At 39.7% G+C, this 27,248-nt stretch overlaps 1 protein-coding gene across 5 annotated transcripts; it reads left to right on the forward strand.

The window, feature by feature from the left end:
• Window positions 1-445: 445 nt before the first annotated feature.
• On the forward strand, window positions 446-26,334 carry thoc2 (THO complex 2). Of its 5 annotated transcripts, XM_068330472.1 has the most exons (39): window positions 446-543; window positions 3,346-3,401; window positions 4,481-4,572; window positions 4,847-4,898; window positions 5,035-5,105; window positions 5,203-5,324; window positions 5,402-5,535; window positions 6,504-6,664; window positions 6,965-7,057; window positions 7,332-7,487; window positions 11,072-11,244; window positions 11,403-11,598; window positions 11,681-11,719; window positions 11,877-12,007; window positions 12,322-12,423; window positions 13,350-13,434; window positions 13,596-13,689; window positions 13,822-13,902; window positions 14,725-14,821; window positions 15,012-15,129; window positions 15,234-15,413; window positions 15,510-15,674; window positions 15,894-16,169; window positions 16,338-16,479; window positions 16,856-17,013; window positions 17,313-17,441; window positions 17,544-17,675; window positions 17,784-17,968; window positions 18,469-18,644; window positions 18,881-18,983; window positions 19,206-19,591; window positions 19,709-19,767; window positions 21,232-21,267; window positions 23,480-23,611; window positions 23,853-23,919; window positions 23,996-24,135; window positions 24,233-24,309; window positions 25,364-25,403; window positions 25,494-26,334. In XM_068330472.1, exons 1-38 carry the CDS (start codon window positions 479-481, stop codon window positions 25,389-25,391), a joined length of 4,689 nt encoding a protein of 1,562 aa, XP_068186573.1. In that variant the 5' UTR covers window positions 446-478; the 3' UTR covers window positions 25,392-25,403; window positions 25,494-26,334. The 5 variants fall into 5 exon arrangements, 3 of the variants coding, with proteins under 3 accessions (XP_068186573.1, XP_068186574.1, XP_068186575.1); XM_068330473.1 differs by lacking the exon at window positions 23,480-23,611; XR_011037779.1 differs by lacking the exons at window positions 23,480-23,611; window positions 24,233-24,309; window positions 25,364-25,403; window positions 25,494-26,334 and having other exon boundaries at window positions 19,709-20,727; window positions 23,996-24,012.
• The last annotated feature ends 914 nt before the right edge of the window (window positions 26,335-27,248 follow it).

The following is a 27,248-nucleotide window of genomic DNA, read 5'->3' on the forward strand; positions in this document are numbered from 1 at the left end:
GTGACTGTGATGATTTTAACATGACTGCCCATCTATACTTCCACCTTGGGAGTACAAGACAAATATTTAAATTGTTTACAAAAATTAAAAGTAATAATACAGTATTAATAAGGACTTAATAATACAGCATTAATAAGGACTTAATGTACCTAAAAAGATTTTACATACGCCACTAAACAGTTTAGCCATGCTTAAAAAAAACCATTTTCTTAGGCACCCGTTCATTATAAGTCAGGTGAAAGTGTTTGGTGATATGAAATCTGAATAATGGCACTAGTGGATTCCATAATTATTGCCTTAAAATATTTGGATCAATTTAAATCCCGAACGTTCACTCAGATGGTCCCGCAATCCAAAGAGATGCAACAAAGCCTGTAACAGCACTCCGTGTCCCACCATGCAACAGTGACCTAGCTGAAGCTAGCTAGCCACATTTGTGTGAGCCATGAAATAGACATCCGGGCTGTGTGTATGGAAGATGGCGACACTAATCCTCCCTGGCGAATGGATCAAAAACTGGGAAAAAACAGGAAAACACGAGTTGTGAGTAATCCTGAATTATTAATTTAGTCAAAGAAGCTGTGGTGTTTATTGACTGATATGATTTAATAATAAATACGTGCCTTGGTTTGCGATCTCGCGCCTAGCTACCAGTGTGCTTGCTGTGGCTAACATCGGCGAGCTAGAAAACATTTCAAGTGGCCTGCTAAAGCTAACTAGCGCCCCTTATTCGAAAAATTAATTTTAAAAAACTTGATAGTTGAAGAAGAATGCAGTCTGTTTACGTCGTATTTATGTAGCGCAGACTACATATTTAGTGTAATGCTAGTAATTTGGCTACCGTAATACCGTAATTTGGCTAACTTGTAAATACTCGTTATCAAAGCTAGCTGAAGCTAGTTAGCATTCATGAAGATCACAGTCGGCTGCATCGATGCCATTCTAGTTTACTAACTCGTGAATTTGGTGAGAAAGTTAAGGTTATCGGTTGGTGTTTCACATTCACAGTTAGTCGTCATTAGCTTGCGCGAAAAACCTTACCAAACCAAACTATCAACCAAACTATTGGCAGTAACAACTGGAAGAAAACGTCCAACTGGAAGAAAACGTCGGCTCTTTACATAACGTGATAGCAAATTAGCTGTAATGTTGGCTTCATGGTCGGTCTTGTAGACTGACGCGAAGGCATAGCAACTAAACAGCATGTTACCACGGGGGGGGAAATGGCATTATTAGTGATTTTGTCCAAGAAGCACTTGGCTAAAACACTAAGCCTTTGGGAAAATCGCGTACTCGTAACCTGAATGTACAGTCAGTATCGTTTGCTAATGTAATGTACATCGTTTGCTAATGCTAATAGTGAAATACACATTGCTGTATTGCTAGATACTTAAATCACCACATCTTCCAAAACACTTGGGGGTTTGCACTAACATTTTATTAAGAACAATATCCAAGTGTTCATTTGGGCAGTTTTTATCGTATGTAAAATAGGAAACGCTTGAAAAAGATTTTCAGTCATTTTCTGTATCGCAGCCGTCACGTACAGAACAGAAACACAATAGGCTCAACCGTAGTGATAGGCCTTATTTATAAGTGTATGTACGGTCTGCAGTGAGATGTACACTAAGCTCATGTCAGTAGGTGAAGGGTATTTTGCAGAAAATTGAGATCTTGCAAACTAACAGTTGGAATAGAAAAAAATATACCCATCAGTAGTAAAACACGTGTAAATGATGAATATATTGCGTTTATCTGATGTGTCTGACTACTTTAATTCCAACCACTGTGCACTGACAGTATGACAGTTCATATTCATTTCAATCTCAGTTTCTGGCCAGACCTGTGAAGCTCTGAAGCTTCAGCCAAATTAACAGCTACAATAGGTGCTAAAATATATTTCCCCATGATGTGATCATAGATAGATCAGCAAACCCAACAGACTCGAGTACATCCTGCACAGTGAGATAGCTGTGGCCAGCAGCAAGTGAGCACTTTGAAATGACATTTCCTTGTGCTTACAATTACAGTGTCATATTGATAATCAATACTCCCTGGTTTCTAAGTCAGCTAATGTCTGTTTTTTTAACAAGTCATATAACATTGTTGTTATTTGACAGTTGTCATGTTTCCACTGCGATTTACCAATTGTCACTCCTGCATTTCCTATATCTTGCACCTGGTTTTACTTTTTGTAGTACTTTCTCCATTGCAGTTCCTAGTGAGCTGAGCAAGTCGTAAAAGATTGCATGAAACATTGCAAACCACTGAGTTGTCCATTCCCAGCATAGTGTTTCTTGCATAAATGCCTCCCATTCTCAAACAGCACAGCTCTTTTAGCACATCTTTTTTTTTACTGTAGCTGATACAAACGTTTTAAGAAGCTGATGGGATGGTGACAAGCGTTGTTGGGTGGGTGTGAGTAGCATCACAGACGTTTTGTGCAGGATTCCATCTACCCTGAGGTGATTCTTAATTCAGTGTGTGTTTTCTTGTTTGCTTTTTAGCATAAAGCAGCAGAACATTTTTGTACACGAAATCAAACCTATGTCAATACCCATGTTTTACATCCAGGTTGGTGTGTTTACTCATTGACAGCTAAGGTGTGTTAAACCCAATCTTACTTCCAGTCCTTGCATCTATGTCAATGCTCTCGGCAAGGCTAGGTTTATTTGCTTCAGCAACAGAGGAGTTTTTGGCATCATTGTTGCCACTGGTACCAGGTTAGGTGGCAGCAGGCAGCTTTTGAGAAATGCAAATATTTTGGCCTGATTTGTACTTTGAGGGCTTTAATTTTGACAATGAGTGGTTTGAAGGTTATTGCATGTAATATACCAGCTTTGTACTCAATTTGGGCAGCTGTCACTCAGCCTGTTTCATCTGCTTCACTCTGCGTTTGCAAAACATGAATAAAACATGTCCTCATTAGGAACACAAGAACAGGGGAGAATTATGATCAGGACAGCAAAGTGTATAAAATATGCTTATCTTAACCACAGCAAAACACAGTTCAATAGATCTTAGTGTGTTTTATGAAGCGCTGAGAAGCTTTTCAATTTCACATGAAACTGGTGACTTGCTATAGTTTAATTATTTAAAAAAATAGTTCTGAACATTCTCAGAACATTACTGAAGTAATGCTCTGAGAATATTGTTGTGCAAGTAGTTGTCACCAATAATGCTATTGGGTTTGAATTGTTTTTCATGGGTGAGTATCATTTAAATAGGCTGTTAAATGTAACTGTAAGTCACTGTAGGTGTGTTTGTTAGACATAGCAAGTTTTCCGGTTATAGACTACCAAGTCTGAGTTGTCTTACTGATCTATTTTGTCTCTTCTTTCTTAGTATACAACTCTGCAAAGATCTCACAGAGAAAACAGCGAATGGAAGTGAGATTGGAGGTGAGCTGATAACATCTTTAGTTCTGTTCTCTACACAACTTTTCATTGCTTGTCTCATCATCGAAATTTGTGTGGTTTAATCCATCAGCTATACACATATGAAAAACTACTTCACAAAATGTAAGGACATTTCACACAAACCTTTCATGTCCTTAAAAATGTGCATCTCATAATTGGCTCTTTCAAGTACCTGGATTTTTCTGTCTCATGCACATTTGAACTTGGGCAGTTGCTTACATTCACCTAAAGATAGCCTTTTTCTTCTGTCCACATTCTGCACATTCTGTGTTTTTCAATACAAAAAGTCAAGTTTTGTCTACTTTGATGGAACAATGCTTGGACAGACCACAGTGTGTGATGCCTCAAGTCACAATCTGGATCCAAGGAACATTTTATATTGTGTAACCAGAGTTTTGTCACACCTGTGACATAACATTAATAAAAATGACATAACATTAATCAAAAATTGAAACAAAAAAATTATATTATTGTGGATCAAACTGTCATGGGTTCGCTCCGGGTTCTTCGGCTTTCTCTCACCTCCAAAAGCATGCGCTTCAGGTTGATTGGCCGGTCCCAAATTGCCTGTAGGAGTGAGTGTGTGTGTGTGCGTGGTTGTCCGTCTTTGTGTGGCTCCGCGGTGCACCGGCGTCGTGCCCGGAGTGTCCCCCGCCTCATGCCCTATGTCAGTTGAGTTAGGCTCCAGCTCCCCGTGACCTGCTACGGCGAATGAAGCGGTAGAAAATGAATGAATGAATGGATCAAACTATCATGGGGACTTCTGCTGGAATTTGTATTGATGTAATGTGGAAACTGAGCCATTTTAGTGGACATTTATCATTTTTAAATGCTTTCTTGTTGGTTGACAAATGTCCCTGTTACTATCAAAACTGTTATTAACTATTGCCCGTGCTTCCACTTCTAGGTAGACAAAGTTGAGGTGAAGTTGAGTGAACAATCTGTTTTATAAGTAGTAATTTAGGTGGTTCACTGTATTGTTTTTATATTTAGTATTTTAAAACCATTTCTTCTTTCAGCTTTGTCTTATAATGAATTGTGTCTTGTCTCTTTTTGCCCAGATATACAGGCAGCTTTGTATGAACTCTGCTGGAATGTTGTACAGGGGAACCTGAAGTTGGATCTTGCTGCCAGTGTTCTTGGAGACATAATGGTATTTGAGCTTAAATAAAACCTTTTCTTTTTAAAAATTTTTGTGGTTAATCCCCAGTACCGGTATGTATGTTGTTTATTTTAAAAGTGACACCAAAAATCCTTTGTTTATGATCTGTCAGTGACTTTGCTTTTCTACATCCGCTCTGCACAATGAAATATTCATCCAGACATGCCGCATTTTTGAGTTTTGTCATTTCAATATCATAATACTATGCAACATGTTTTTCTCTGGTGTAAAGAGTGACAATTACCTTGTTTTGTTTTGTTTTCAGGAACTCCAAGATGACATGCCATCAATTTTAGCAGATGTTTTCAGTATATTAGGTAAACATGGGTTTTTATCTTAAACATTGAGCCAGTAAATGTAACTCAGAATTTTTGTAGCTCACAGCTATAAAATAGCTATTTGGAAAACTTGTCATATTTTTAACTGAATTATTGTTTTTATGATATATTTCAGATTTAGAGACTAGTGCACTGGAAGAAAAAATCAAACGTGACCATTACACACAACTAGTGGGCGCATGTTTGGTAGGAATAATACCCAGAATTATTGTCAGTGATGAACTTTTTTGTGTGTGTGAGTTTTGGTACTTTGCCAAATTAACTAATAAAAATGTTATTTCAGTTTTTTGTTCCAGAAGCCATCCTCAAAGAGAGGCTTGATCCTGAAACCCTTGAATCTCTGGGACTTATAAAACAAGCTCACCAGTTCAATCAGAAGATTGTGAAAATCAAGACTAAACTATTGTAAGTTGAGAACACAGTTTAATAGATCATTTTTCATGCACAGCTAGCATTTGTGTCATGCTTTCATTTCTTTGCAGTTACAAGCAGCAGAAGTTTAACTTGCTAAGGGAGGAGAATGAGGGCTATGCTAAACTCATCACTGAGCTTGGACAGGATCTCTCAGGCAATATCACCAGCCATGTTATTCTGGAGAGCATCAAGTCCCTCATAGGTACCAAAAGACACTGAACGTGATGTTATGACTAAATGACCTTACGTACTCACTGGATGAGCATGCATGGCGTGTAAAAAAAGGTTTAGCACTATGGTTAGGGTACTGGGAAACTTGCATTTTAAGTCACCTGCTGTTTAGGGATAGTCTTCTTTTTTTCCTTTTGGCTTTTCCCTTCAGGGGTCACCACAGCGAATCAGTTGCCTCCATCTAACCCTGTCTTCTGCATCCTCTTCTCTCACACCAACTACCTTCATGTCCTCTTTTCCTACAAACATACTGTCCTCCTCTCCTTTGACCAACAGTAGTCCAGTTTCCAACAGCATCCTGTAGGTGAACAGCACCGATGGCGGTTGTTGTTAACTCGGGCCTCGACCGATTAGGGATAGTAATTACAGTAAATTCCAACATATAAGCTGCTTTTTTTCTTTTTAAGTTAAAGTAATCACTCGAGCTGTCGAAGAAGGAAAAAGAGCTGCTACATGCAAGGTTCGCATCAATGAATTGATGGCGATATGTTGGACGTAGCAGTGGTGCTTTACTGCCATGATACACTCACTGTTTGGAAAGAAGCAGTAACTAAAACTTTAAAAATCTTTCTGTGCCTTCTTTGTTTAAATATCTGTTATAACACCTCGACACCTGCAATTTATAGATTGTGGCTTATGTATGTAGTTTTTTTATCTTTTAAAATTTAGTTGGTCCGGCTTTATTGAGGTGCACTCAATAGTCTGACATTTGTGGTGCTTATCCCCCCCCCCCTTTTTTTTTTTGGTAGTTCTTGCCTTTCATTAGATAAAAATCCCTCTTTGAAACTGATAGTTTGATATTGGATCCCTGGACAGATGCATAATGCTGTATTTTAGGCATTTCCAATAGTTTCAGTCTGTGATATACCTGCCACTGATTGATTTATATTTTATTTTCTCCAAATGCCTTTCTAAGTCTATCATTTCCTTTCACTGCAGGATGTTTCAACTTGGACCCAAATCGTGTTTTAGACATAATCCTGGAGGTTTATGAGAGTCGATCTGACCAAGATGAGTTTTTCCTGTCTCTCATAAAGTCATACATGTGTGAGCCTCTCACCCTTTGCCATATCCTGGGCTTTAAATTCAAATTCTACCAGGTGAGAATAACAAAAATGAAAAATCAGCAAATACCAGAATGTGTGAAACAGTTTCATCTGAATTGTGAACTGGGAATCCCAGGCTGAAAATAGCCTTTTTAGAGCCTCTTTGTGTATTATAAAATAATTCCTTGAAATGTTGTTGTTTTTAAGAGCTTTTATTCCCTGTCTGTTATCATATGTTGAATGGGGGAAAAAAACTATCAAACAATTGTATATATCCAAGATGACTGAATGAATTATATTTTATTTGACACCTAAATTTGATTTTATTGAAGAGTTATGTATATCTATTTTCAGGAACCTAATGAGGAAACCCCAAAGTCACTTCATCACATTGCTGCTGCTCTGCTTCATCATAACCTGATAGAGTTAGAAGATCTCTATGTTCATGTAAGGGAAAAGTCATTGTTCAGTGAATTTTTTCGTCAGTAGAAGATATTGTCCAGTTTCCATTATCAGACTTCGAGTACTGTATATGAGTTTGGCTAAATTTATTTTAAGAGCTGTAGTTGTGAAGTCTTTATGATGTTTGTAATGACTATTCTTTTTTACAATTTTGTAAAGTTCATTATGTCTGTTACAAAATGCCTTATTTCATCTCCATCACAATTGAAGCCTTTGCAGTATAATATGAAAACCGTCATGTTGTCTTTTGACCTTCCAGCTAATGCCACTAGATGCTGTCATCATGGAGGAACACAAACGAGACATCTCAGAGGCCAAGCAAATTGCCCGGAAGCTGGTCATGGTTGTGTTGCCCTCAGACAAAAGTGAAGACAAAGAAAAGGACAAAGAAAAAGAGGAGGAGAAGAACGAAAAGGTATCAGAGCATTGATTTTGTTGTTTCTTGTTGATGCCTGGTGTCCGTTTGGATGAGGAATGAGAGCTAATTGTGGCATGAAAGAAATAGATGAACAAGGCAGGTTCAGTAGGACAGGAATCAAACAGAACAGAAATACCCCCTTTTTTAAAAGGTTAATAACTCATTTGCTGCCAGCACTTTGTAGCAATTGATCTTCTTCAGCAGACTTTTATCCAATGCCCTGGGCATTTATCAGTTTTTTCTTTCTGTTCTTGACCGATCACCAGATGATTTGCTCAGTGTGACACTGTTCTGTGGCGGGTGCGTGCTGACATACACAAACTTAGTTGCACAACTTCTCCGTCTTCCTCTGATTTTCCATCCTCTGTTTCGCAGTTGTCATCACACTAAATTCCATGATTAGATGTCTGATTTACACTGACAAGCTCCCTCAGACTGCCCCCCAGTCTTTGACATTGAAAAACGTAATTGATAGACATCAGTGGCTGCAAGTGAGTTAAGTCTGGACCTACAGTATATTATTATGATCAATGTTAAAACCTTTTACACAATTTTGAAAGGAAACTTTTACGCCATGTCAAACTCCACTGGTTTGATGGTGATTTTGGTAACTTTGTTAAGGTCCAGATATGTCTGTATTGATTAATCCCCTCAATTCCGACTCCATCTTCAAGCTAATGTTGCTGGCATGAGGGGTAACATTGATAACCTAAATTACCATTTTCTGCAAATCCGGGACTCACAGAACACTTCCGTGTAATAAAGAAACACTTTTCTTTAATACAAAAGTGTTTAAACAGTCTATGATAGTGTGGGAAAAGGTAATGCAGATATTCATTTGTTCAGTTTCCTAACCGCTTCATTCGCCTGCGTGGGGAGCTGGATTGTATCCCAGCTGTTTTGGGGTGTGAGACGGGGGAAACTCCAGGCACGACGCCAGTGCGCCGTGGAGCCACTGTGGTGGGGGTTTTGTTTCTCTTAAGACAGGACACGGTTTATTAATCACAAGATATTTAATTTGTCAATTCAAATCATGCATAGGTTGAATAGCAGTACTGATATTTTTTTTAATTTAATCTTTATTTATCCAGGTGAATCCCATTGAGATTACAAATCTCTTTTGCAAGGGAGCCCTGGCCAAGACGGCAGCAGCACCAGTTACAGTTACAGCAATTAAATTAAACAGATGCATTATAAAACATACAATAACAGGGAAAAATCATCAAAGTCTAAGAAGGAAAGCAGGTACAGACTCCAATGGAATCTGCCTCCATACCCTTCACCAAATTTTTAAAATCCCTGATCGGGAGCAGCTTTTGAAGCTGTAGTTCCGACTGCAAATGATTCCAGGCTGCAGGAGCAGAAAACATAAAAGCCTGTTTGCCAAGTTCAGTGCTAACCTTACAGTCAATAAAGGGATGTCATTGGAGCGCAGACAATAGTTACTGGTTTTAAATAAAATATACCCACAAAGGTAAGGGGGGCACAGACCAAGGATAGACTTATAAATAAAATTGTACCAATGTGTAAGTCTGCGCATGGTCAGGGAGGGCCATTGAACTTTGGCATACAGGGTGCAATGGTGAGTGAGAGCTTTGCATCCTGTGACAAACCTCAAGGAGCCATGGTACACAGTGTCCAGGCGATGTAAGCATTGAGCAGGGGCATGCATATATAGCAGATCACCATAATCAAGCAAAGGGAGGAAGGTAGCCTCAACCAATTTTTTCCTGGCAGCATAGGAAAAACAGGACTTAATTCTAAAATAAAAGCCAAGTTTAAGCTTAAGCTTCTTTAGTAGAGTTTCTACATGTGGTCTAAAAGTTAAATGTTCATCAATTAAAATACCTAGGTACTTGTATTGTGTCACTAGGTCAATCTGACTGCCATGCAGGGTTTTAATGGTAGGAAGATAATCTGCTCTCATCCTGGCGTTAGAGAACAGCATCATTTTAGTCTTTGAGGCATTCAACACAAGTTTTAAGCCAAGCAGGCATAGTTGAACAGTATCAAAAGCAGCCTGCAAAAAGTCGAGAGATTGAGCAAGGGTAGCACCACTGCAGTATAAAAATGAAGCTGTGTATGGGGAATGTTTTCACCCAGGTTATTAACATAAATATTGATATTGACAGACAGACAAGTTCAACAAATACTTATTTAATTATGATGAGAGCTCTGGAGACGATGAAAAAGTCCTTTGATGTACCTAGGATATTACAGAATATCCTGGGTACAGGAAAAACTTCAAGTACAAACTAGTAAATGGATATGCATATCTTTTTATACTCTATAGGCGTGACTATGGGATGTGCGAATCAATTGTTTAACTTCGGCCCCTCTGCTCTCAACTAACCTTTCCCCCGGTTTCAGTAGGCACATCATGACCTCAAGACGTTAAAAAAGACATCATGACCTGAGGCGTTAACAAAGACATCAAGTCGACAGATTCACATAGCTGATGACTCACAACCTAATCAGAACCCTGCGAGTACACATGTATTGCGTACACAAAATTATTTAAAGATACAGACAGTTACGCAAGCATTTCCAAAATGGTAAACAGTAGATTATTTTCATGCGGAATCTTCATGACCTCGAGGCTTCCTGGGGCTGTTTTTCTAAGTGCTGGATGATTTTACACAAACACACACACAGATCTATTGATGCAATGCAGATCTTTGGTTCTATGAAATGATATTGTGTTATTTTATTGCGTTATTTTATTGTATTAAAAACTTTCCACCACACCACACAGAGAGACAGACAAACACGCACACACACACTCACTCACTATGGGGAGTTTGGGACCGGCCAATCAACCTGAAGGACATGTTTTTGGAGGTGGGAGGAAGCAGGAGAACCCGGAGATAACCCATGCAGACACGGGGAGAACAAGGTGGTTTAATATCAGTATGTGGAGGGTTCATAAATGTTTAAACTACCATATATAATAAAATAGTTTGCCGCTAGATCACAGAATTTCATTTTTCATCCTGGAATGCATTAATCACGAGTAAAGAGGGATTACTCTTGTGACGTATTGGCTGTTGCCCCTCGTGGCCATTGTCAGATCTGCGAGTTATTCTATTTACATGTTTCTATTAAAATGTTCACAGGTACTAGTTTAAATTTTGTCTTATTTACTATTACTTGGGCCTTCCACTCATTATATAGTTACAGATAATAACTATATATCTGTAACTATATATTCCATGTTTTTATGTTGCTGTCACTGCTCTGTTCAGCTCTAGGCATGAGAACCAAGTTCTGGTTCTAGTCTATCCCTTATTGAAGAATCAATAAATTCCTGGACAGACAGTTCTGATATCATGTTTATGCAATGCTGATTCAGTTTCACAAGTGATTTAATGCGAAAATTAATTGGAAGGAGACAAGAAGGTCTATTAATCATTGAATAAATCTAAAGGCTTCTTCTGCATAGCTTCCACTTCGCATGTTAGTAGTCGGTGCAGTATTGATAAAATAAAAACTAAATCCCCAGCTGTAACTCAAACATTGTTTCTGTACTTGACGTATTTAATAGTAAAACAGTGACAGAAACTGTTTTCTTGCATCCACAGCCACCTGATAACCAGAAGCTTGGTCTGTTGGAAGCCTTACTTAGAATTGGAGACTGGCGCCATGCCCAGAGTATTATGGACCAGATGCCTTCCTTCTATGCTTCTTCACATAAGGCAATTGCACTGGCACTTTGTCAGCTTGTGCATCTGACTGTGGATCCTATTTACAGGAGGTATTGTCATGTTTCCCTTTGTCACCAGTTGTTACATAAGTACATCTTATTTAATGGTTTGAATTGACTGGTATAGTTACTAATAAAGATTTAACGCAAAGAAATTCAGTTAAAACCAAAACATTGCAGTTTCTGACACACATTTCTGTTCCTCAAAGCGCTGGTCTCCCGAAAGGGGCAAGAGGGCGTGTACAGCACCCACTAAAAAACAAGCGGGCCCCTCGACCTGCAGAAACCTTTGACGACCTACGCAGGGATACATTCAGCATGCTCAGCTACCTGGGCCCTCACCTCTCCAATGACCCTATCCTCTTTGCCAAGATTGTTCGTCTGGGAAAGGCCCTCATGAAAGAGGTAAAACCCGATAATTATGACACCACTAAGCCTGCAGCACAACTAAAAACCCTCTTTTGACTTGTGTCTATTTTCTTTCCAGTACCAAAATGAAAGCAAAGCTGATGTCAGAGACAAATTGGTATGTATAAAACTAATTCTTTCTTTTGGACCATAGAACTGTTCAGTAAATTATTTCTGAAAATGGTTTCAAAAGGCTGCATTCATGAATCAGACGGTTAATCTCTGTAATATATACTATGACTCTTAAACTCATGTTAAGGGGGTTTTCTTTACAGGATACTCTATTGAGTTGTTTCCTGAGCATTGCAGACCAAGTTCTCCTCCCGTCTCTATCGCTGATGGAGTGTAATGCTTGTATGTCTGAGGAGCTGTGGGGCCTCTTCAAACTATTCCCCTACCAGCACAGGTGAGAGACACTCACTTCATATGGAACTTTAACTTCAGTGTCAGATAATAACCTCTCAGACAGTGCTCCAGGATAGTTGCCAAGAAAAGACGAGCATACATGAGCAAGAACTATCATACCATGTGTAATTGTGTAAAGTGTATTTTTCTCTGGAGTTCTGCAGGGAGCAGGGTTGAATGGATTTAATCAATTAAAATATTTGTATTGAGTGAAATAAGGTGGATTTTATTACATGATGAATGAAATGAGCGAATAGCTTTTAAAAATATATTTCTATGGACACATGTAACCGCTTCCTCTGTTTATCTTCTCAGGTACCGGTTATATGGGCAATGGAAGAATGAGACCTATTCCAGCCATCCGCTGTTGGTTAAAGTCAAAGCTCAGACCGTGGAAAGGGCCAAATACATTATGAAGTAAGACACTTTGCAGAAGTGACGTACAATGACTGTACAGCTATTTGTCTTTAGACCTTTTATTTCTTTTTAGCTGCATCTCTACTCCAAACACAAAAACAGTAGATTGTAGACTGAGTGCCCCTAATTGTATACCTATTATTTAAGATGTATAGCCATTCATGCAATTTCCTCCGGGATTAATAAAGTATCTATCTATCTATCTCCCCACCGGACCAGCAATTAACTTTAGACTGTTGCAATACTTTCAATAGAGAAGCTAAAAATTTACCTCTTCCCTGCTTTTGATAGGTTGCTTTGTATGGAGATCTATTTCCTCTTCACTCAAGACTGAATGCAGTTTTTCAGTTGCAAAGATGATTTCTTAGATGTATTTTTTATTCTGTTGAATGTTCAGTAAAAACTTCAACCTGATCTAACAATTATTGAGCTATGGAATATACATACATTTCAAAATTCTGAAATTGAAATCCTTGGGTCCAAATTCATAAGTGAGAAGGTATTTTAACCTGAGCTGCAAGATTTTTAAAGGTCCCATAAATTTATTAGATCTATTTTAAATGATTACTTTTTTTCAAGATCTGTGACAGGAATTTGTTGCAGTTTTAAAGAGACTGGTCATAGAAATATGCAGTGCTGTATTAATGCATTTATTCAACAGCTGTCTGGAGGCTGTGGTTAATAAAAGCTTCATCACAAATAGAAAGAAATTAAAATCTTGGAATGATATGCTGGTTAAGTAATAATCCGAAGACTGCTATGCCTCTGCAAAACAGAACACAGTAACACTACCGTACTTTTACCTCAACCTGACAAACAAAGGAGCACTGAGGCCTCGGAAGTGACCGTCTTTGTTTCCATCAGTCTTGTCATTGCATTGTTTTTAATGTGCATTTTCCTGCCTTGTGCACTTTCCTCCTCCATAGACGACTGACCAAAGAGAACGTGAAGCAATCTGGAAGGCAGATAGGCAAACTGAGCCACAGCAATCCCACCATCCTCTTTGAATATGTATGTGAATTTTAATTTTTTTTCATATTTAAAATCTATCACAGAAATGTCACTTGGTCCCTACATGTGAAGGGGACCTGTCACATGTAAACTGTATTGATGGTATGTGTCTTCGATAGGTTGCTTTGTTAAATACTTCCATGTGTTCTGTTGCATCGCAGATGCTATCTCAAATCCAGTGGTACGACAACCTCATTGGTCCCGTGGTGGACTCCTTGAAATACCTCACATCCCTCAACTATGATGTCTTGGCCTGTATCCTACAGAATTTCCACTTCATTCAGTCAGCTTGAGAAATATGTCTGTATGAGGTTTTAGTCAGTATGTAGTTAGAGCCGGGTCTGCTTCGTCGTTTTCTGTGCTTTCTCTTCTTAACTCTATGTTCAGATTGCATCATTGAAGCTTTGGCCAATCCCGAAAAGGAGAAGATGAAACATGATGATACCACCATCTCCTCGTGGCTTCAGAGTATGTGGCTTCATGGTTAACTTGCATATCAAAGTACAGTGATACCTCTGTACTCGACCGCCTCTATACTCGACCAAATCGATGCTCGACCAAAAAATTCGAGTAGAAAATGTATCGGACCCTGAACAGATTTTCGGTACTCGACTAGCCGAGTCGACCCGAACGCGCTCCTCGGCTGCGCTCCTCGGCCAGCGGGTAAGCGTCAGTTCGACTCAGACCGCCAGCGGAGTAACACGTACGCAAAGACGTACGGAAATTATAGCAAAATATGAAAGTGATGTACGAGCCATTTCCACTATCTTGAAGCAGAAGCAACTGACAATGGACAGGTTCCTTCTTAAAGAATAGAGGAAGGCTACTGCCCAGCCAGATTCACCTCCACGGAAGAGAGAGAGAAGGGAGAAAACCCCTGGAGGCGCGTTACCTAGCGTCATCATGGAAGGGATTCCCCTTCCATGATGACGCTAGTGCCATCAACCACTCTCTAAAACGTAAAGTAAATTATACAAAATGGTTTATAATGCTTTATCTTTATCATGTACTGCTTGTGCACATTTACGTATTCATTGTTGTTTAGATACACGTTCTTATAATATTTTAGGTATTTTTCTAAATGGTAAGAACGGATTAAAATACTTTCCATTATTTCTTATGGGAAAATTGGTTTCGGTGGTCGAACAAATCGGTGCTCAACCACCACCTCAGAACGGATTATGGTCGAGTACAGAGGTATCACTGTATAGTGATTGCAACATTCATTTGAATTCAAATTGAAAAACTATTTCAGTATCTAACACAAGCCTGTTCTGCTTGTCAAACAAGGCTTGGCGAGTCTGTGTGGAGCTGTGTTCAGGAAATACCCAATTGAGCTGGCTGGGCTTCTTCAGTATGTCACCAATCAGCTAAAAGCAGGGAAGAGGTAAGTTGGGTCAAACAGCGAAAGGATGGGTATTTTTTAGTATATCCTGTCTTCAAGCACCAGTGTGATTTAATACTTTAATATCAGAGTGATAATCTATATTTTTTGCAAATCAAGCTTCCCTCCCTTGTGTGCCCTCTAATGACTCAGGACATGTGCTTTACTTTAAACATCCTTCGTCTCGTTGCAGTTTTGATCTCTTAATCCTGAAAGAGGTGGTGCAAAAAATGGCTGGCATTGAGATCACAGAAGAGATGACCTCAGAGCAGTTAGAGGCCATGACTGGAGGAGAGCAACTCAAAGCAGAGGTATGAGACTGATGGACATTTTTTCGTTCTCTAATGTAGTCTTTTGACCAAGATGTGATGACTGCATGAGCTCAGAGGCATTACCGATGTGACTGTCTCTACAGGGTGGCTACTTTGGGCAGATCAGGAACACTAAGAAGTCGTCACAGCGTCTGAAGGATGCTCTGCTCGACCATGAACTGGCCTTGCCCCTATGTTTACTCTTGGCCCAGCAACGAAACGGTGTTATTTTCTTAGAGGGTGGGGAGAAACATCTCAAACTTGTTGGCCACCTCTATGACCAGGTATGCACTACAATATCTGCAGCTCACCCATCAAAGGATTTATTAGTTAGTCACTGAATGGACCTGACCTCACATATCTGTTTTGATTGATTGCAGTGTCATGACACCTTGGTGCAGTTTGGTGGCTTTCTGGCCTCCAACTTAAGCACAGAGGACTACATCAAGCGGGTTCCCTCCATTGACATCCTTTGTAATCAGTTCCACACACCACATGATGCTGCTTTCCTACTATCTCGACCAATGTATGCACATCAGATTTTGGTGAGTGGACTACTGTCAGTCAGGAGATCAACTCAGAAATAGATTCTTATTTCCTGTACAAAACAATACAAACATATTTCATGTTTTGATACTTTAACATCATTAATGTTGTTGATTTTTTTTTTCCTTGAAAAATTGATGCATGTGATCAATTTGGTGTTAGCAACTCATTTCTAAGTAGTTGGGGCAGACATGTTATCATGTGCTCTCCAATTCCAGTCAAAGTATGATGAGCTGAAGAAAACGGAGAAGGGCAACAAACAGCAACAGAAGGTACACAAATATGTGGCAGCTTGCGAACAGGTAATGGCTCCGGTGCACGAGGCCGTGATGTCCCTCCATCCAGCCCGGGTTTGGGATGACCTCCGTCCTCAGTTCTATGCTACCTTCTGGTCCCTGACCATGTACGACCTTGCCGTGCCACACGCCGCCTACGAGCGTGAGGTCAACAAGCTCAGGGTCCAGATCAGGGCCATCGAGGAGAACCCAGAGATAGTGAGTGGTTTGTCTACAGTGGTTATGAAGCATCACTCGTGACAATTTTTACAGTTAACTGAAAGGAACTAAGTTCACCAAAGCAGCAAAGAGCCAAAACTTTTTACAAGATTTTACAAAAGCTTTTCAGTACATATTTATAATGTGACTATTCCTCCTAAAATACAGCCCATGAATAAGAAAAAGAAGGAGAAGGAACGCTGCACTGCGCTACAGGAGAAATTGCAGGAGGAGGAGAAGAAGCAGTTGGAGCATGTCCAAAGGGTTCTGCATCGTCTCAAACTAGAGAAAGACAACTGGTTGTTAGCCAGTAAGTATCCTTATGTTCCTGTCAGTGGCACCATTAATTCAGCTTTCTTCTTGAGTGAAGAAAATCATACAACCATTTGAATATGGCTAGTCTTTCAGCATTTATACTGCACCCCAAATCATGTGTTAATGTGGATTGATATACAGCAACTGCATGAATGGAGGCTTTCAGCACAATAAGGCAGATGTATTACAAAATGGCAGGCTTATTTTAACTTGCAAAGGAAGCTTAATTTCCATTTCTCTCTATCCTTGAATGAGAAGTCACATCTCATAAAGAAGGACGCCAAGATAAATATAATCACAGTATCAGTATGTGCTTTTAATATTTGTCATTAAAACGTCATGTCATCACTAACATTTTACATATCTGACAGAATCCACAAAGAACGAGACCATAACAAAGTTTCTGCAACTCTGCCTGTTCCCTCGCTGCATCTTCTCCGCCATCGATGCCGTTTACTGCGCCCGCTTCGTCGAGCTGGTCCACCAACAGAAGACGACAAACTTCTGCACCCTCTTGTGTTACGACAGGGTACAGACAAACTCTTTTTGATTTCCAATGATAAGTAACTCAACTGTCTTCCTCTGACATTATCTTCATTAAAAAAAGAATAAACATTAAGAACGCTTGTTCAACGTAAGAATCAAAAATTCTCTCTAGTGCACTGTCAAAGGAAGGCGGTTAAGATGTTTCTTGTCATTTTAGTGCTGCACTGAAGTATTGAACAACAGTTTTTTTGTGCTATCTAGCAAAAACTTTTCCCAGCTTGCACTCACCCAAGTCCATTTACTTACTGTACTCAAGCAAACACACTTTGTGTCCCCCTGCAGGTGTTCTCTGCTATAATTTACACCGTGGCAAGTTGTACGGAGAATGAGTCTCACCAGTACGGACGCTTCCTCTGCTGCATGCTGGAGACGGTGACCCGCTGGCACAGTGACCGCGCTACTTATGAGAAGGTACCCTCTTGTACTTATCATTCCTAACCTGGCATTTGTATTACTTAAGCATTTTTTTACCCATGGTGACGTGGGAACAAACTATGTCTCGTGTTGTTGTAGGAATGTGTCAACTACCCCGGCTTCCTGACCATCTTCAGAGCCACAGGCTTCGATGGAGGGAACAAAGTAGATCAGCTAGATTATGAGAACTTCAGGCATGTAGTGCACAAGTGGCACTACATGCTTACTAAAGTGAGCTGCCATTCTTTTTATTCTTCTTTTTCATTTTCAAAAGTTCTTTCCTGTGATTGGTAGTATGTGTGTTTATCTGATCATGTCCTCTATTTCTTCTTCATCCAGGCTTCAGTCCACTGCCTGGAGACCGGAGATTATACACATATTCGTAATATTCTCATCGTACTTACAAAAATCCTGCCCTGCTACCCCAAGGTCCTGAATCTTGGTCAAGCATTGGAATTGCGTGTCCAGAAGATCTGCACAGAGGAGAAGGACAAGAGGCCAGACCTCTATGCCTTAGCAATGGGGTAACACAGCATTGTGTGCTGTTCAGCTCTCTGTGGAGCATACAGTTATTATATAACATGCACAGTGTGGTAAAAAAACGATAGATATGACCCAGAGGGGAAGATTAGCGTTGTTTGTGTCACTTATAGACATTTCATTTGACTAAGGGTTTGTGTCTTGTTAGGTGCTTGGGTTTTGTTTGTCTTTTTTTTAGATGGGCTGTTAGACATTTTTAATGTTTTTGTGTCCTAGACTTTTCATTATAGATCAGTTGGTTTTCCCCTAAGTGTTAAAGTTACATGAAAATCCTTTTCATACCGAGGTCAGAGCTGCTAATAGAAGACGAAGAAGCAGCCAGAGCTGCTAATAGTGTCCATACTTGCGTTTATTCACAGCCATGAATGCAGGGGCTGTAATTGCACTGAAATGCCGTGCCAAACTTTTTTAACAGCTTGAGTCACTAAGACGTTCTTGCAAGGATTTGTCTTTGCTTTGTGCAAACATCTTCTGCATCTTACAGTTATTCAGGACGATTGAAAAGCCAGAAGGTTCACATGGTCCCCGAGAATGAATTTCACCACAAGGAGCAGCCAGCACGCAGTGTTACCCCTGCCAATCAGCAGAACGGACCCGGGAGCACAGGCAAGCCTGTCACCAGCATGAGCAAGATGGACGAGGGGATGTCGGAAGATAGCGGTGAGTGATTAGAAATATGTCGAGGCTGCTTTCAATTTAATGATCTTATCAGTTTGCAATTTGATCCATGGACTCTTGTAAATGTGATTGTTTCACAAGTGTTATTTTCAAAGAATCCCAGCAGAAAAAAATATAACAGAAGTTGGTGGCTATAAAATTCAATCATTGTCATCGGTGTCATGTCTTGTTAGTTTGCAACGTGTTTATGTAAGTCATGTTGATTTGTTTCAATGCAGATCGTGGCAAAGATAAATCTCAAGGAATAACAAAACCAGTGAATAAAGGCAACAGTGCAGCAGCCAAAGTGACTACCAGCAACGGAAATGGTGCTGTCAACAGGTGGGCATCTGTTTTAGAAGTGCTGTTATAGAAAATTATCTCAAACCAGTATTCAGAGGAATTAAAATCGCTGAGTTTTCATATTGTCAGCTAGATGTATATTTAGTACAGTCAGGAAGTATTGTTATGCAGTAGCTCAAAAGGATTATGACATATACAGCTGGATCCGTCGCGATGCATTTTTGAATCAAGTTATTGAAAGACATTTCACCCTTTCTACAGTACCAAAGCCGTTAAAGAACGAGATGACAAAGAGAAGAGCGGGAAGGAGAAAAAAGAGAAGAAGGAAAAGACAGCAGGTAGCACTCCTGAGACAAAGGCGGAGAACCGTCGGGAGAAGCAGAGGGATGAGAGAGCTGGGAAGGAGGAGCGGGCCATGCGCGAGGGTAAGGAGAAGACCCCAAAGGCTGACAGAGAGAAAATGAAGGCCGAAGAGAAGGGCAGCAAAGACGACAAGGTCAAAGCTGGCAATGGCGAGCCCATAGAGCTATCCAGGGAACGCGATGCCATCAAGGAGTCCAAGAACAAGGAGAAAGGAGACCGGAGCGTTGTAGCCGGGTCCCTCAAGTCACCAATCCCCAGATCAGAGGCTGCTGAATCTGACAGGGGTAAGGGTGGTTGTCTTCTGCACAGCTGTTTACTCTTCGTCTATCACAGAAAGTTAAAAAGGTTTGGATTGCACTTCAAGGCGTCATAAGTTCACAGTTCCCTCTCTTCTTTTCCAGATCACAAAAGACGAAAGATTGACAGTCACTCTTCTCCGTCCCACTCCTCGTCTGTTAAGGTTAGTATGGCTTGAGGAAGACAGCCCGTTTCCTCCGTCTCTGCCGGAGCATTACCCGCATTGCACATTCCAGCAGTCCTGAAGATCACCGAGGAGAGTTGTCACACATGCACGACATCTGGAAATCCCACCCTAATCCATGGCAGTTGGAAAGAATTCCATGGACATCAGCGTAATATTTTGAGAAAATTGGAAGTATATCCGTCAAGGACATAGCCAAGTGAAAATTGTATATATTGAGTATTTTTATATTGAAATATAAATCTATTTTCATATTAATGACAGCAGTCATTGTGCCTTGGCAAGAAGGTTTTTTTTTTGGTTTTTTTTTTAGAATTTCTATATTTCTCGTGGATTTTTTTTTGGTTTTTATCCACCTGAAGTAAAATGGCTTGCCAAATCAAATGAAGAGTTTTTGAATTTTCCAATGGCTTCTTCCTCCCTTGAACGTCAAGAGCAGTGTTTTGCAACTTCAAATGGTGTCCAAGATTATTTCTCTGTTTTGTGAGATAAAGAAGATCCTGGTCAAAGCAATTCAAAGCCCTACAACATCCCCGGATCCAGCATGGAGTCGAATGGTGTCCAGCAAACCCCTCCACTATGGGAGCATCTCCCCAGCCCACCCCCACCCCAACCTTGTCTCCAGCCGTTAATACAGCCGGCATTCAACCTTCACTCCACAAGACGTGCATCCAGCCAGTCCTGCTTTCCCCTGCCGTGTGATCCCTTCAACCAACCTGCCATCAGCGTCAACAGTAATACGGCGACCTGGCGAGCGTTCAGAGGGAAATCGGAGCCACCAGCAACCAAGATCAGCGGAGAATGAATGTCGCAGATTTGAGTCAGCCAAAAGTACAGAGGAAAAACAGCCTGCCCCAACACAGAGAAAGTGGGAGGGAAAGAGTGGGCGACACCCGAATCATCTGGAGCGTTGCCCAAACCACTGGAAGCTTGTGATAGGTCTTTATTTTACCCTTCCATCAGAGAAATAGGCTCCTAGTGTCTTACCCGTTCCCGAACTGTAAGTGATAGCTACAGTTACTCATATAGGGATGCAGTCAAGCACATTTGTCCTACACACACAGGTACACAAACACACATTATAAACAGCACTTGCACTTTAGATGTATTTAATACCAGCTGCACTGTAGACTTTTATATTACACTGCCTGAAATTACAGACATGTCTGTAGTTATGACTAGCACTTAATTTTTATATGCTCAGGGATTCTATTTAAAGTATTGACATTCCAGATGTTGAGCTTACGAACTCTTCTTTATGTCATAACCTTGTCAAAGCCTTAGTCCTTGAAGGTCAGAGGTCGAGGGAAAAGCATGATGTTGGTCTGGCCAGCCCCAGCTTCCCCACCCCCATCCCTTCTTCCAACTCTACTGCTGTCTGACAACCTCCTCCCAACCCCCACCCTCTCCCAGCTCATCTGTCATCTCCATTCATCCCTACAGGACAATAGCAACGAACCCAAGGAGACCACATCCAAGGTTTGACCTAACTCTGCTACTTTCTCTGTTTGTCTGTTGTGTGTGAAGCTGTTTGAAGTACACCGATGTTCTCCATCTCCCCACTTAGTGTTGTTTCAATGGGTTGAACCACTTCCCTTTTCTTAGTTGATAGTTATCAGTAGAAAAATCTATTTCATTAATTGCATTCAACACAGTTTGTTGTAAATAAAGCATAATTTGTATTCTGCCTCGCCGTTGACAATAAAATGAAGGTTTATTTAATTTTCACTAACCAGATGAAGATGAGGTGTTGCTGGCTGTTGACTCGGGGGTTGACTGAGCTAAGATGTGAAACGGAACAGTTGCTGATTTGTGCATGAAGGAAGCCACGGTGTATAGTCAAGATAGTCATGTGTCCTCCCTTGCACAATATAAGTTTGGGACAGGCATTCCACTGTGCTGATGCATTATAAACACACACACTTGCCATCCACCCAGCCTGCATACCACCCCCGCAGAAAAAAACTCTTTAGGATTGATGAGCAATTCTAAAGAGCTGGTGTCTATTTGACTTTCAACCAGTTTTAGGATGCTCCACAATGTTTCACACCACAAGCGTTTGAATGACATTGGATGTAAATAAGTGTTAAATGAATGTCAAATTATTTAGTGCCGTTAACAATGACAGCATTTTCTCCCCTTTGAGTTCATGTTCAGTAGAAGCAGCTTTTCTGACCTTTTGACTGTGAATGTTTGTATTTTCTGCTCCGTGCTCTTTCTGTCAGAAGGTGACTGATTTGAAAATTGGCAGGTGAATGAAACAGTGGAATTCATCAAACACTTCCAACTGCTTCATTTTGTCATGTCTTAATGATTTCTAGTGTTACATAGTTGCAAAAATGTTTCAAACATATGCATTGGTTGTTTATTGTTTTGTGAATAAAAAAAACCCCTCATTTCGTCCATTTAAATACTACATGACAGTTGATGTAGCAACAAATTCAAACAGAAAAAGATCAAATTTAAAAAGGGTCTTAACAAGTTGGGGGAGAGAAAAAAGTAAGCATAAGATAAGGTAATCCTTTATTGTCCCACAGTGGGGAAATTTGTGCGATTTGTGCTATCCTATTTAGCATATCTAACAATTTGACTGCAGTATTTTATTTTCTTGAAAAAAACTTTGCCAACTTAGAGAGACACAGTAGTTTCCAGGTAGCCAACACACGGCTTTACATCCTTAACCAGCCATCAAATAGTAACCCAATTTACTTGTGCTCTTTACTAGCCTTCATCTCAAGTAATAAACACATAAATGTATCTAAATGCTACTGTTGATGTCACCTTGTGTCCTGTCAGCTCTGTGAAGGACTTAAAAACTGCTGGTTCTGTTTGACAACGGAGACACTGTGCTGTACCTTCCCTCTTTACATCATAGTGATCCCGTACTTCGGAAACTTTCTGTCTTTCCCTCTGCCGTGGCTGATCCTTGTGCGCCTCAGTTTTTGTCATTCTCCTCCTCCATGACTGACTTTGCAGTTCACACCTTGTGTTCATGACATCACAGCAGCAGTGGAAACATGGAAATAATCATCTGTGCAAAGCTTAGCTTGCTTGATTGTTTGGGTTTATTTGACTCGAAGAATTGTTTTAGCCTGAATAATGCTTATAAATGCTGAATGATTTGTCCATTGTGTATGTCCTGTTATCTTCAACTTGAGGGTTTTTTTTGCCTGTACACTACTAAAGTGATTTATTGCTGCTTTTACTGCTTTTGTTGGACTCAAACTAATCTTTTAGAACCAACAAGACAAATAACAACTAGTCAAAGATTTATTGAAACTTGTTTTTGCTTTGACTTTTTTTTTCTCTGCACAAATGTAATAGGTTATCTTGAACTTGATCAGTAGTGGTCACAAAACTCAGCTGAGCATTGTTGGTTTTGAAACTTTGGCATGTCCCATAATAATAAAACAGCTCATGTATATTTGTATTGGCATAAAATGTACTTTAACTCTTTGTGACAGATATAAACAGTCAGCTTTAATTATCTGACAATATTTGTAATTGTTTAGATTAATGTTGGGAAAGACAGAAAATTTCAGTGCTAGTTTTCACCTTTGTCAGTAATTCCTTAATTTATAACACGTTCATTAGAATTGTAGCGATTATACGCAGTCAGTGTGAAGACTCATTACAAAATAAACATATTTTTTGTTTGTCTTGTTCTGTTCATACATAATTACATTCGCAGTACTACGTCACCTACAATTCACTAAGCCGGTCCAAGAGCAGAGAGAGGGAGATGGAGAAGAATGACACAGACAGCACACAAGGGCGAACCAAAGAGAAGAAGGAAGAAAAGGATCGCAAAGACAGGAAACGAGTTAGTATTTAATGTGCCCCCTGCACTTGTGAAAAAGGTTTAGGGAAGGTGATCCTTGGTTTATTGCTTTTCCATTTTTTTCTCAACTTGGCCAGTGTTGATATCAGCTCAAGTGCCAAAAAGGGTTTGGGTATATATTTTCATAAAAGTAAGCTGTTAACAAATGTTCGGTCTGTTAGTCAATAGGAGATTTAACACACCGTAACCCTAACATGCTGTGTGTTGTGTCGTTTCTCCTCAGGACCATGCTGTCAACGACCGAGAGCCGAGTCAAGAATCCAAACGTAAAAAGGACGAGAATGGAACCAGTACGTTTGCTAGCAACAATTCTGAAGTGTCCGAGTACAGCGCAACAAAAGGCTAAAGCAAATCTTCTCTTCCTAGACACCTTCAGAAACAGCACCAGTCCTATGTGTGACTCCCCACTTTCAGCAGAGAGAGAGAAGAGCAAAAGATCAAAATCTTCCAGTAAAGAGAAGGCGGACTCTGTGAAACCTGAACGAACATCTTCTGGAGGCAAAAAGGTCACCTCAGCGACTCATCCTCTACCAGAGTCACATATGAAGCTTTATCTCTATTCCTGCTGACCTTCAACCCATTCTTTGTGTTTATGTGTCACAGGAGTCCAGGCACGATAAAGACAAATCTGAAAAGAAGGAGAAGAGGGACAGCAGCGGAGGAAAGGAAGAAAAAAAGCAATATCCTGAAGTGTTCTATTTAGCGTGAATTTTTTAATTGTTGAAGTATTATGCCCAATTTTAAAATAATTTTGATGATATGGTCTGAAATCAATGGAACAAGTATTTTTAGGCGTAGTCCATTTTTTCTGAGTGAAAAGGCGCTCAAAAGTAAGGCACTAGGCACTAAAGGTTTAAATTTGGTCTCTTAGTTATTGTTTTTGCTAAGGAAATAGTGATTGGTTTGATCTTCTGTAGCAACAGCACCCCCATTTGACAATATTTGATGAATGATATTCAAACGAGGTTGGGAGGGCTGCTCGGTGACGTACTTCTTAGAGTACTGCCACAATCCCCATGAGTAGCGATGACTTAAATCCACCCCAATGCATGTGGATGAAAGCATACATGCTGTTTGGCATTATGCCAGAGCTGATCCGGGAGTATCTCCCACATCACAAGTGCAGTGTGTGAATCCAGCCAACCAGCCTCTGGAGGGCTGTAGCTGACTTATGACCAGTTATTTGCTGGTTTGGACATGTAGTGTTCTCCTGCCTCCTGTCAGGGGCGCTACTGCAAAGATGGACACAATTGCACTTGTTGTTTACAACATGGGCACTGAATGTGCAAAGAAATGTATCAGCTAGAATCTTGTCCTTTACTTTTATCTTTTGTTTGTCCCCAAACACACTGAGATGTAATAATTATTTAAAACTGCAGAAGGCGCCATATTACATTGGGAAGTTAGCCAACAGAATCTACTTGTAAACATAATTACTGTCCTAATTGTCAGTCTGTAATCATTTGACTCGGCCAATTTGAGCGTAAGCTCATTTCTTTCCTCATTAGCAGACCAAACGGATCATTTACACGCTGGCAAGCAGTAATGAAGTTTTTGTCATTTTCTGTAATGGAAACAGGACAAATGGATCTTTTACTACCAGTCTACATTGTTTTAAACAATATTTGGTACCGCAGATGTAGCCCGGTTGCTACGAGGCTTAACTCTGTTCTTCGAGCAAATCTTTGATCTTCAGTTGTTTGGTTCATTGGCCTTTTCCCTTAATAATCATACTCATAAATCCTCTGACAAGCACAGATAATGTGCACTGAAGGTAAGACACAATCAGCTCTGCTACAAACAGTTTTCTATTCATCCATGTGGTCAGTATCTCATGCGTTTCATCTCTTCTGATCCAATGCAGACCTGGAGAAGCTGTTTTTATCTGGGAGGCGTCTGCAGCTCCATCTGTATCATGCTAACTCATACTCTCATGTTTGCCCTTGCTGTTTTGCTACAAAACGCCCCTTCCAAGTGTTGTTCGATGAATTTCTGTCAACTTAAAGACCACCTGAATATTTTTGTCAAGTCCGTTCAAAACAAACCAGCCTGGATCTGTTTTTTTCTACTATATTAAACAAGGGGCACAATGTGCTGCTTTCATAATTAGAGAAGTGGTTCCTGTGTGAAATGGTTCTTGGTAATAATTTGTCATGGATCCTTTAATCGTTAGCGTTTCTTTGGGGGGTGGGGATTGGTCACAGACTTAGCTTTTTGCTCATTTTATTGGAGTTAACTTGCTTTCCATACTCGCTTACCTCATATCCTTTTTGAGATACATAGATACTTTTATTTATTTATCTCCACCTTTTAATCTCAGTAAAGCAGTAGGCATAAGTGTGGAAAATTCTGCAAAGGACCAGTTTGTAAATTATGTAAAATAAACTTGTTGGAAGTAACATGAAATCCATGTCATGTTATTTTTTTTTCTTTTTGTTCTTTTTTTCTATTTGTTTATGACCCTGACAGTCCTGTTGTGCTTTTGTGTTATTCAGGTTTTTACATAATTTATAAAGAAAACGCCAGTCGAACCTTCATTCAAGTATAGAATTGCAATGAAAAATCTGACACATCAGAATCTGTACTCCAAATATGTTTTGAAAATGACGTTTGGAGATTTTATCTGCTGTACTCAATGAGTGTAAGCTTTTCTTTTTTAAAAACAAAAACCAATAAATCATAATTTTCCTAGTGTGTCACTTTGATGTTGTCTGTTACCTTTGTGTGTTTTTTCTGCAAACTGAAAGCATTAGCTGGGTTTTGTTTTTGCTATCTGATTGTTGGAAGTATAAAAATATTATGAAAATTGTTCAAGTAATCCTTCAGTAATTAGGGAAAATTCTGAAAGATGTCTTTACTGTTTTAAAAAACAAAAACTGGGTATGTACAATTTCTTGTCCCAACCCAAGTCCCATTCTGTGACAAAAAATAATGTACATCTTACTGCTAATGAGCCAAGATTGACAATTTGGATGAAAAAGAATCTTGCAGAGGAATGACTTGTCATATCATACTTAGAAAAACAAAGAATTGATCTCCTATTAATCTTTCTCTCTTTGCATAACCCACTGTCAGCATTAAATACAGATATTCTGTGGACATAACCAGTGCATCAAATGACATTCAAGTCATTGGATTGTGAGACCCAATGACACACTCTGAAAAAACACTTTGAAGCCAGCCTTGTAATCTACATTTTCTACTTTCATTATTGACAGTATGCATCACTGCAGTGACAAAATGACTCCCAACTTGCAGTAATGGTCATTATGAATGTGGCCAGCCTACAGGGCTCTCCTGAGATCCAGCCACAAAAACTAAATGTCTAGATTTAGGGAAGGAGCCTAATAGGAATTTTGATTTTTTTTTTAAATTTTTATTTCCAGGCATAAATAAATTTACATGCTGGCGTGACTCAGAGATAATTCCAATCCAACAGTATTTGAGGAAGTCATTATACAATAAACTGAATTAAGACTTGAGTGATGTGTGGTGAACCTGAAGGGGAAAAAAAGATTTCTTTGACATTTTTAGAGAAAGTTTATATGTAAAAAGTCTTTGACATAATAAATGACGCAAACCCAAAAAGTGAATATAAACCTGGTTTTATTAAGGAAAT

This window comes from Antennarius striatus, chromosome 13 (assembly GCF_040054535.1).
Source record: "Antennarius striatus isolate MH-2024 chromosome 13, ASM4005453v1, whole genome shotgun sequence".
In the NCBI taxonomy this organism is placed as follows: Eukaryota; Metazoa; Chordata; class Actinopteri; order Lophiiformes; family Antennariidae; genus Antennarius; species Antennarius striatus.